General features: G+C 45.6%; 1 protein-coding gene across 10 annotated transcripts in view; it reads right to left on the bottom strand.

Moving 5' to 3' along the window:
* Positions 1 to 3,110: 3,110 nt before the first annotated feature.
* Positions 3,111 to 11,069, bottom strand: part of NUDT8 (nudix hydrolase 8) — an 18,616-nt gene continuing 10,657 nt past the window's right edge. For all 10 annotated transcript variants that reach the window (XM_033920527.1, XM_033920521.1, XM_033920520.1 and 7 more), the window contains exons 3-6: positions 8,072 to 8,376; positions 6,477 to 6,609; positions 4,974 to 5,051; positions 3,111 to 4,565 (exon numbers count right to left, since the gene is read on the bottom strand). In XM_033920527.1, coding sequence (XP_033776418.1) covers positions 4,344 to 4,565; positions 4,974 to 5,051; positions 6,477 to 6,609; positions 8,072 to 8,358 — 720 coding nt within the window. In that variant the 5' untranslated portion in view covers positions 8,359 to 8,376 and the 3' untranslated portion in view covers positions 3,111 to 4,343. The remainder of the gene's footprint in view (positions 4,566 to 4,973; positions 5,052 to 6,476; positions 6,610 to 8,071; positions 8,377 to 11,069) is intronic.

Genomic DNA, 11,069 nt, shown 5'->3' with positions numbered 1-11,069 from the left:
CGAGACCCGGAAGCCTGCAACAAGCACAATGCCAGCTGCGGAAACCCTGAGAAAACACCCTGATACTGCATTATACTGATATTCTATAATAAGAATTTGGCAGCCCAGATGCTGTTAAAGAATAGACAACACTGTGTGTCCTTGAAGGGCTTAAATGCAGGTGCCAAGTTGTAAAATTGCCCCCATAATAGCTACCATTATCCAGGGAAATGCCTTTGAAAATTGGGTCCATCACACTCCTTACTCTCATCTTTGTAGACACCTCAGCTATCTTATCTCTGGGTCACAGCTGGGCGATCTTGCTTACAGGATATCAACGTAAGTTGATATCAACGTAAGTTCTACCTTCCTGCCAAGATTCTTCCTTGGGGCATTTGATATCATGTCCGGGGAATCCATTGGCAGCAACAGCTCTCTCCATGCTAATTTCCTTCCCAAGTTTCAAAGTCTTTCTTCAGGCTGCCTAGTTACAGCCTGGATCAAACAAGATGGAGTCGCACTTCAAGGATGTTCCTGGGACAAACCATTACTCACTGAGACACAGAGCTCCCTGTCAGGAGTTGGCGGGGAAGTGAAAAGGGCTTCTGTGGAAGAGGAAAAGTAACAGGGAATATCTTCTATGATATAAGAGTGTTGAGCAGAAATATGATCTGTGGCATAACATTCCTCTACAATTAAAAAAACACTATGCCACAGAGAACTCCTTCAAGCCAGTTTACCTCCAAAGGACTGCCTAGCTACCTTGCCTACATCTATTAGATCTGAGCTACACATGTTCACTCACATCCACTATCTGCTGGAGAGTGAAAAATATTAGCTGGATGTGGACTGCACAGGGTTCTTATAGGTCACATTGAAGCCAATAGTTCTCTGTCTCCATCTGCTGGTAGGAATGCATAAGCCCAAGCATTTGGACTGGTCTAGCGAAATGCTAAGGAAAGTTCTTTTCTGTATCAGCCTCAAGAAATTGTCCTGTAAAAAGATGATAAAGCCACACAAAATTCTAGTCACTGAAGCAGAGTGTGCTGTCTCTTCTGGGAAACTCCAGGTCACCTGGTTTTGCCCCATTGTAGCTATGTAGTCTTACTTTCTTAAGAAAAACTGAGCCCATAGATCTGTAGAGTACATAGCACAAAACCAGGACTGGCTTAGCCTGCCCTGTGACATGGTAGTTATTTACCAAACTACTACACCAACTTTCTGTGTCCTGACCTTGTAAACTTTAGTTTCCGGCCCAAAGTTTAAAAAGACAATACTCATATTTTTATGTGTAACCCCAGGGTCACCCTGCCCGGATGATGGTTGAAGGGGCACACAAAAATATTGGTTTGTTTGGGACCAAGGGTGGGACCAACTTCCAAAGCTGCAAGCACACCCCAGACGATCTCCTCGCTCCTCCAAGAACTCAGACCACACCAGGTATTGCTCTTTAAACTCAACTTTACTCTCTCATGTTGGTGAAAGAAGCACTCGAATGTTTCAAATCTCAAACAAATCCAAACTTATATATAGTATCTCCAGTCCTTAGAATGAATGGTCAATTAGGAGAAAATCCAAAGACCCTTTTGGCACCAAAACCAGATCTTAGATCCTCTCTGGGGATGTAGCTACTGCCACTTTACTACCCCCTAGAACAGTGGTTCTTAAACCTGTCCTTGGGGACCCCCAGCCAATAGGGCTTTCAAGATATCCCTAATGAATATGCATGAAGCAGATTTGCTTATAATAGAGGTGACAGGCAAGATCCTTTATCCGAAATTCTGAAAACTGAATTTTGACGCTTTTTTCATCCAGTCCCATAATTTGGAACATGTTTGTATTTGAAGTGTCATTGATGGACTATTCAAAAATACATTATGAGAATAAGAGAACTTCTGCTATTTCCATCATGGGAGTAACGCTGTGGAACAAATTAACTGGACCGCAAAGAGCTTTATCTGATATTCAGAAGTTCACAAAAATGCTTAAAACTACACTTTTTATAGAAGCATTTTAATGAGATGTTTTTGCTTAATGCTGGTTTTAGGATGAGAGCATTGTGAGGAACCCGTAGACATCATTTACCTCGACTTCAAAAAGGCCTTTGACAAGGTACCCCATGAGCAGCTACTTAGGAAGCTGTGGAACCACGGGGTGGAAGGGGACGTACACAGATGGATCAAACACTGGTTGGCAGGCAGAAGGCAGAGGGTTGGAGTGAAGGGTCATTACTCGAGCTGGAGGAAGGTCACGAGCGGGGTTCTGCAGGGGTCTGTACTCGGGCCGCTGCTGTTCAATGTATTTATCAATGACCTGGAAACGGGGACGAAGTGTGAAGTTATCAAATTTGCGGATGACACTAAACTCTGTAGAAGGGTTAGAAATGCGGAAGAGTGTGAGGACCTACAAAGGGACCTAAGAAAACTGGAGGAGTGGGCGAATAAATGGCAGATGGACTTCAATGTGGGGAAATGCAAGGTCATGCATTTAGGGAGAAAAAACCCGATGTTCAGCTACCAAATGGGGGGATTAGTGTTAGAGAGAAGTAGCCTTGAAAGAGATTTGGGTGTACTGGTGGACACAACAACGAAGTCAACGGCGCAATGCGCAGCAGCCGCGAAGAAGGCAAACAGAATGTTGGGTATTATTAAGAAGGGTATTACGACCAGAACGAGAGAAGTCATACTGCCGTTGTATCGGGCAATGGTGCGCCCGCATCTGGAGTACTGTGTTCAGTATTGGTCACCGTACCTTAAGAAGGATATGGCAATACTTGAGAGGGTCCAGAGGAGAGCTACACGAATGATTAAGGGCATGGAAAACCTTTCATACACTGAAAGATTGGAGAGACTGGGGCTCTTCTCCCCGGAAAAGAGGAGACATGATAGAGACCTACAAGATCAAGAGAGTAGAGAGGGACAGATTCTTCAAACTTTTAAAACATAAAAGAACAAGAGGGCATTCGGAAAAGTTGGAAGGAGACAGATTCAGAACAAATGCTAGGAAGTTTTTCTTTACCCAGCGTGTGGTGGACACCTGGAATGCGCTTCCAGAAGACGTAATAGGACAGAGTACGGTACTGGAGTTCAAGAAAGGATTGGACAATTTCCTGCTGGAAAAAGGGATAGAGGGGTATAGATAGAGGGCTACTGCACAGGTCCTGGACCTGTTGGGCCGCCGCGTGAGCGGACTGCTGGGCACGATGGACCTCGGGTCTGACCCAGTAGAGGCACTGCTTATGTTCTTATGTTTTATCTGTGAATCCACTGTTTACAATGGAATGTTTGCTGTCCGTTCCATTCTGTGAATGTTGCTTTTGTAAAGCCGCCTAAGAATAGGCGGTTGATAAGTTTTTTAAATAAATAAAAATAACGGTTGCTTTATTTTGAAATAAAATGATTTGGTGGCAATTTATGATCATAGGGCCTCTTCTATTAAACTGCGCTATTTCTAGCACGGGGAGCCGCGCTGCTCCCGACGCTCATAGAGTCCCTACGAGCGTCGGGAGCAGCACGGGCCATTCTGCGCGGCTCTCTGCGCTAAAAACTGTTAGCGCAGTTTAACAGAAGAGGGGGTATTACCATTCCAAAATATGCCTGATCCTAAGGATTTCGGATAAAGGATCTTGTATCTTTATTTATTCCCTTCTTTTCTCATCCATGTTCTGAATGTGGTAACCTTCCTAATTGTGTAGTGTGACAGATGTTATCCGTCCTTCCAACCAGCATGTCACATGGTTGTGCGGTATGACAGAGGTTATTACTTTTCCTGGCTGATGTGCATCGCCCCTGGTTGTGCACTGAGACAGATGTTACTCGTTTGCCTGGCTGACATAGTCATCCTTGGTTGTGCATAGTGACAGATGTTAGAACTCCTCCCAGCTGAAATAAAAGAACGTGGGCTGGAAATTTCTAATGGTTCCAATTCCCTGTTTGTCTAGGGCACTCTGCTTAAAAGCTGCACCGGAGACAGTTAGAGTCAGCGGCATGGGAACTGCGTACAGAAATACGGGATATGATTATTCTTCTTACGTTGCTGAGACAGAGCTGTGTGTGTCAGAATATCATCTGGAAGTGACCAGCTCAGGCCAACTTACAGTGAGGGCAGAGCCACAGCCATTTGTGTCTTTACATGGAAAAGAGGTAGAGAGAGGACACAAGGTAGCCACACTTATGCCAGGCTTTGGGCTCCTCCTTCCAAAAGGCTGATTTTAGCTAAGGCATGTATGTTAATTTTCCTTCAATGGGCCAAGATCTGCTCCCGGCCCAGAGCAGACTCATTCACTGCCCATGCAAATTCGCAACTTTTCTTCAGAGATTGAGATCAATATCTCTAGCCCTAGCCCTCTCAGGCAAGGGAGGGCGCTATGACTGATGTCTTATGCTAAAATTGCTCCGGTATAAGCCAGGGACAAGCAGCTTTAGGGCAGAATCAGTCACTACAGCGGTGATGCCCCAGACTCTGTACTTCCCATGCAGAAACACCGGGCTTGTGTAGTGGTAGTGACCATGCCAGCGGAAGTTCGTATAGCCCTGGTTTTGCTTCTCGCAAATATGCGGAAGGGACAGCGTGAAGACGTCCTCCACCTAGGAGAGAAAGAGCATGCATTAGGTACGATAGACAGCACCTCCAGAAGCTGGGAGATACAGCATGTCCTGAATATACAGGTGATCGTCTCCATCAGTAAATCACACTCAAACCCAGTTCTGTGTGATGGTTGGGTGCCTTGGGTATGAAGAACACCCCCAAAATTCCTAACTAGGGAGCATTTCATTTTGTGTTGGACAAGTGCCCTGTTAGAAGCAAGAGCCTGGCAGCACAGTGAAATGGTTATGGGTAGACGAGAGAAGATATTCAGTGGGGTCCCAAGAATGTTCCTAGAGCATCCGCCATGACCCTGAGGACAACTTAGGACAAATTCTCTGCTCTAACATTCATCCTGTGGGTCAGTGGATTCCAACATTAACAACACTTTAATGCAGGGAAGAACTCACCTCTGTGCTGTTTGGCCTCAAACTAAGCGACTCTTTACAACCAAGGTTTGCAACAACCGGAACAATCACCATTCCTGCCTGGCCACAGAGAAGAAACGTTAACACTGATGCAGAGTAAAGATCAGTGTACGCAAACACACATGATGCATACGGTATCTACAGGACCAGCTTAAGCACTGGACTAGGTAAGGCTCTGGCCTAGGGTACCAGCAATTAAAGGTGTAAAAATACCCAGCCAGTGACCTCAGCTGGTCTACAGGTTAAGCTTTTAGTTCCCTTCCTCGGATCTGGTCTCTCCCCTTTTCTCCCCCCCTACCACCACTACCATGGGTGTGGAAAAATTCATAATTTAAACGCATGTAAGTCTGACATATCGACCCAACAAAATGTTTTTTAAAATCTTTCTGTAGCTAACACAACAAAGAAAAATGGGGAGACCCATTATCTCCAGAACATCTGTATCCACAGTTTTTTGTTTTTGTTGACTTTCTGTAGCTACCCAGGGGCAGCTTAAGGACTAGTGGCACCCTGCGTCAACTTGCTTTGGGGGTCCCCCCCTCCCCACCACATGGCATAACTTCTTATGCACCTGCCTTCCCCCCCCCCTATAGGTTTGACCTCTCACCTTCCTTTGGGTTGGCATCTCTCTTTCTCTATCCTCTTGTTTCTCTCCTCGCAGGTCTGGTACTGCTCCCTCAACTCTCTCACGCCCCCACGGTCCTGTAAAGTTTACGCTGGTCGCTGGCGGCGGCAGTGGTAGCAATGAGACAGGCCGTATTTGGCCTGCCTAGGTATGTGCGATGCAGAAATAGAAGATTAGATTAGATTACCCTCTGCCCTGACCTGCCTACGGGAAATTGCATCAGGGGAGGCAGGACACACAGAGAGAAGTCCAAGGGGCATGCCAAAGGCAAGCAATGTAGTCTTTACAGGACAGAAGGGGAGTGAGCAAGGTGAGGGAGTAGTGCCAGACCTGTGAGCAGAGGGACAGTGGAGAGAGAGACACCAGCCCATAGGAGGGAGAGATGTCAAACTGGTAGGGGCCAGGGCAGAGGCACAAGTAGTAATGCAATTGAGGGTGGGTGCCACAAAAGTAAGTTGGCTTAGGGTGCCACTAGCCTTTGAACTGCTCCTGGAGAGTTACAGAAAATTCCACACCCTACTGACAATTTTTTTAACATTTTCTTGTGTCGGAATGTCAGATTCACACGCATTTAAATGATAAGCTTTTCCACACTCATCAACACACCATGTTGTACATGTTTTACTCGGGGGACAAAGCATACGCAATTCTTAGCATGTTACGCCACAATGTATGAGGTCACAATAAAATTATCCAATCGGTGAACAATTAAAGGGTGACATCATAGAAGAACTGCCCAATCAGTAAGCAGATTCATGCTCTGTGATGTCACAGGAGATAAAATAAAATCAATCCATTTATTCAGTTTTTTATTGGTCTTTCCTACAAAGGCTTCAGGAGAGGTACAATAAAACATTTACCGAAATTGTGAGCGGTTTCATGACCCCCCACACATTCTCCTCTAGCACCTGAATCCCCAACTCTTCCTCAGCCTCCCTTAGGGCTGTGTGGATAACACTCTTGTCTGATGGGTCACACTTTCCTCCAGGGAAACTGAAAGGCACAAAACCAAAATCCTCTTAAGCAACAGCACCACCTACAGACTATGTTCCTTCTACGCAGAGCACGTGAGCAATCGCTCATACATTCTAGGAGCATTGCTCACAGATTTTACATGGTAGTTCACAAAAATACTTTCAAATCTGCAGGTTAAAACCACAGGTTCACACTGCAGGGAAGGGCGGCAGAGAGCAAGACAGTTAACATAGTAACATAGTAGATGACGGCAGATAAAGACCCGAATGGTCCATCCAGTCTGCCCAACCTGATTCAATTTAAATTTTTTTATTTTTTCTTCTTAGCTATTTTTGGGCAAGAACCCAAAGCTTTACCCGGTATTGTGCTTGGGTTCCAACTGTCAAAATCTCTGTTAAGACTTACTCCAGCCCATCTAAACCCTCCCAGCCATTGAAGTCCTCCCCAGCCCATCCTCCACCAAATGGCCATATACAGACACAGACTGTGTAAGTCTGCCCAGTACTGGCCTTAGTTCAATATTTAATATTATTTTCTGATTCTAAATCTTCTGTGTTCATCCCACGCTTCTTTGAACTCAGTCACAGTTTTACTCTCCACCACCTCTCTTGGGAGCGCATTCCAGGCATCCACCACCCTCTCCGTAAAGTAGAATTTCCTAACATTGCCCCTGAATCTACCACCCCTCAACCTCAAATTATGTCCTCTGGTTTTACCATTTTCCTTTCTCTGGAAAAGATTTTGTTCTACGTTAATACCCTTCAAGTATTTGAACGTCTGAATCATATCTCCCCTGTCTCTCCTTTCCTCTAGGGCAGTGGTTCCCAACCCTGTCCTGGAGGACCACCAGGCCAATCGGGTTTTCAGGCTAGCCTTAATGAATATGCATGGAGCAGATTTGCATGCCTCTCACTTCCATTACATGCAAATCTCTCTCATGCATATCATTAGGGCTAGCCTGAAAACCCGATTGGCCTGGTGGTCCTCCAGGACAGGGTTGGGAACCACTGCTCTAGGGTATACATATTCAGGGCTTCCAGTCTCTCCTCATACGTCTTCTGGCGCAAGCCTCCTATCATTTTCGTCGCCTTCTGCACAAGGGAGATGTCTTTAAATTGGTTTTATTTTTGTTTTGATACTGGGATTTCAGGGCAGCAGAGAGCAGGACAGTCGGCAAGGACGTGAGCGATTGGTCCTCAGCAGTCGCTTCTTTTTGGATTGGCCAGCACAATCGGTGTTCCTTCATTGGTTTAGTGGTCTTCCTACTTTGCATGCCATTTCCCCCCATTTGCATGTGCGGATCGGATTGGATGCGGACCGGATCGGCCAGAAGGTTAGTGAATCGGGTCGGGGTTGGAGAAGGCTCGCAAAGCTTAGTGAATCTAGCCCCGAATAAAATATTGAAATAAGGTAAATACGGTGTTTGACTGGGGCACAGAAAGTACAGTAATTTAAACCAACTAATATCACACAGATTCACCTGACTTCCCCTTTGTGTCTCCCACGCAGTGTTTTCGAGCGCAACGTATACAGGAATGAGGGGACGCCAGCCACGGAGCACAGCGACACCAGGACAGCGGCTGCAGCTTTTGCATCACGGTACCGTGCTGTGGGAACCTCCAGCGCTCTGCGGCACCGCTGCTCATTCTCAACCGCCAGGCAGCTCCAGGCAGGACCGCAGGCCGTCGCTTCAGGCGAGTTAGCAAAGGTGGCACAGGTCCTGGCGAGATCTGGGCGCCGGGAGAGGTGCAAGACCGCCGCCAACATCACCCCCCAGACCACCGCCTGTACATTAAAAGGAGAGAGATCTTTTTCAAAGATAGAAACGTAAACATCTCGCATTTATTAAGCTGTATTAAGGTCACAAGCATTATTTGCTTATTAATGCAAGGTAATTGGCAATCGCACGGCTTAATGCAATACATATTAACTAATTATGAACAGTGATGGGTGCAAATTCACACAAAGCACCTCATTATTTAAGAATGCAGTTTGCAGTAAATTTCACAAGTTGCATTATTCACTGAATGTTAACAATACCTCATGAGAAACTGTTACCTTCCCCCCAGGAGGAAGTTAAAAGGGCCACTGATCTTTAAACAATTGCTTCGGAACAGGAGAACCAAACAAAAACTGCAGACAATGTACACGATGCAGGCAAGAATTTATTGTACCAAAGTTAAAATGCAGTAAGATAAAATCCTTATTACCAACCAAGGGACCCGACACGGTCCGTGTTTCGGTCAACACGCCTTCGTCAGGGATCCATGATAAATAAGGTATAAAATACACCGCATGAAATGAAGATAACAACAAAAGCCTGACTGTTGAATACGCCAAAACGCTGCCAAAAATAAAGCCGCTCACAAATGGAGCAAGTGAGCGGCTTTTGTGAGCGGCTTTATTTTTGGCGTATTCAACAGTCAGGCTTTTGTTGTTATCTTCATTTCATACGGTATATTTTATACCTTATTTACCATGGACCCCTGATGAAGGCGTGTTGTCCGAAACACGGACCGTGTCTTGTCCCTTGGTTGGTAATAAGGATTTTATCTTACTGCATTTTAACTTTGGTACAATAAATTCTTGCCTGCATCCTGTACATTGTCTGCAGTTTTTGTTTGGTTCTCCTGTTCCGGTGTTTTTTCTGCAGATTTGGTTGGATTTCTTTTTTGTTGCTCTTAAATAATTGCTTCCCAATCCCTCGTTTATTTTAAACAACACTGCACCCAAAACCCCTCCACGATTCCTTTGTTTGACCTACAAGCGCTCTCCCACTACCACCCATCCATCACTTTACTACAAATTCCAGATGCTGCCAGCCTCCCCACCCACACTCTCGCGGGGGCCTACTTGGGCAAAGTTACCAGATTTCCTCTTTTTAAAAAAAACAGGACACCTGGCCCCACCCCTCTCTGCCCCCGGCCCTGCCCCGCCCCACACACAAACATGCAAGCAGGCACGTGACATCATCAGGTCGATGTCCGTGCACGCGCAGAGGCCCTGCAGATGCAGCTGCGAGCACAGGGTCTTCTAAAACCCAGACACATTGCTCGGTTTTGGAGATCCCTCCGGGCCCACCCCGGACAATCTTCTAAGAAGAGGGTATGTCCGAGTTTTCCCGGACGTCTGGTAAACCTATACTTGAGGGACAGGAACAAGTTCTTGCCGCTCTTGCAGAAGTGATTGCTGCATTCAAAATGGATCCCTTGAGCCCCCTAGTGGCAGAGTGGAGGAGTAGCCTAATGGTTCTTGCAGTGGCCGGGGAACTGTTATCCCTTTTTCCCTCTATCCTATAAATGATAGTTCTACCTCTCTTTCCTTTATGTCTCAGTTTGTCTTGTCTTTGTATCAAATATTAAATTATATTTTCCCAACTTCTATACTTTTTTAATGTAATGTTCACTGCTTTGACAGTTTTTAAGCGCTATATCAAATTTTAATAAACTTGGAAACTTGGTGATTCTGACTAGAGAATGACACGGTGACAAAATTCATCACCGTTCCCGTCCCCGCGGATAACAGCGGGAAACCATCTTCATGTCATTCTTTAAGAAGAGAGGAAAGAATCAGAGTATAATTGGGCACAACCACTGACCCTCAAGCTTTGCTTTGAAGAATGCTGAGATTGAGCAGCAACATTCCAGAGCAGATATTGTGATGTCATAATGCCTCATTCCACCAGTGCCTAAGAGCCAATCACATCAGTGATGTCACAATGGCTTCATTATCCTTGGCTCCCATAAGAATCAGAGTATGAATGGCCACAGCCACTGACCCATAAGCTTTGCTTTGAAGAATGCTGGTGTAGAAGGACTGAGGTTGAAACAGACACTACAGAATGACAGTCTCTGGTATCCAGAGCAGATATTGTGATGTCATAATACCTCATTCCACCAGTGCCTAAGAGCCAATCATATCAGTGATGTCACAATGGCTTCATTATCCTTGGCTCACATAAGAATCAGAGTATGAATGGCCACAACCACTGACCCGCAAGCTTTGCTCTGAAGAATGCTGGTGTAGAAGGACTGAGGTTGAAATAGACACTAGAAAATGACATGGGATTATTTCCCGCGGTTATCCGCGGGGACGGGAACGGTGATAAATTTTGTCACCGTGTCATTCTATAATTCTGGCTCCTTTGCCCCAGGTACAAAATAAGAACCTCTCTATATATGTAAACCACTTCAATCGTAACCACAGAACGGTAGTGTATCAGGTCGCTTTCCCTTTATTACTGCTGAGTACACATAAACCTAATAAGAGAATCTGAGATAATAGGAGTTTATATGTCAAACCTAGGTTGGGGGGGGATTTTAAATATTTTGTAAAGACTGGACACTGTAACGTCAGCAGCCTAGCCCTTAAGAGATAGCTGGCCAAACAGGCTGAAAAGGTGATGGCGAAAGCTAGAAGGATGCTAGGTTGCATAGGGAGAGGTGTGGCCAGTAGGAAAAAAGAGGTATTGACGCCCC

Source organism: Geotrypetes seraphini, chromosome 14, assembly GCF_902459505.1.
Source record: "Geotrypetes seraphini chromosome 14, aGeoSer1.1, whole genome shotgun sequence".
Classification (NCBI taxonomy): Eukaryota; Metazoa; Chordata; class Amphibia; order Gymnophiona; family Dermophiidae; genus Geotrypetes; species Geotrypetes seraphini.
The sequence above is the reverse complement of the archived record's forward strand: the minus strand, read 5'-3'. Positions and strand labels throughout refer to the sequence as shown.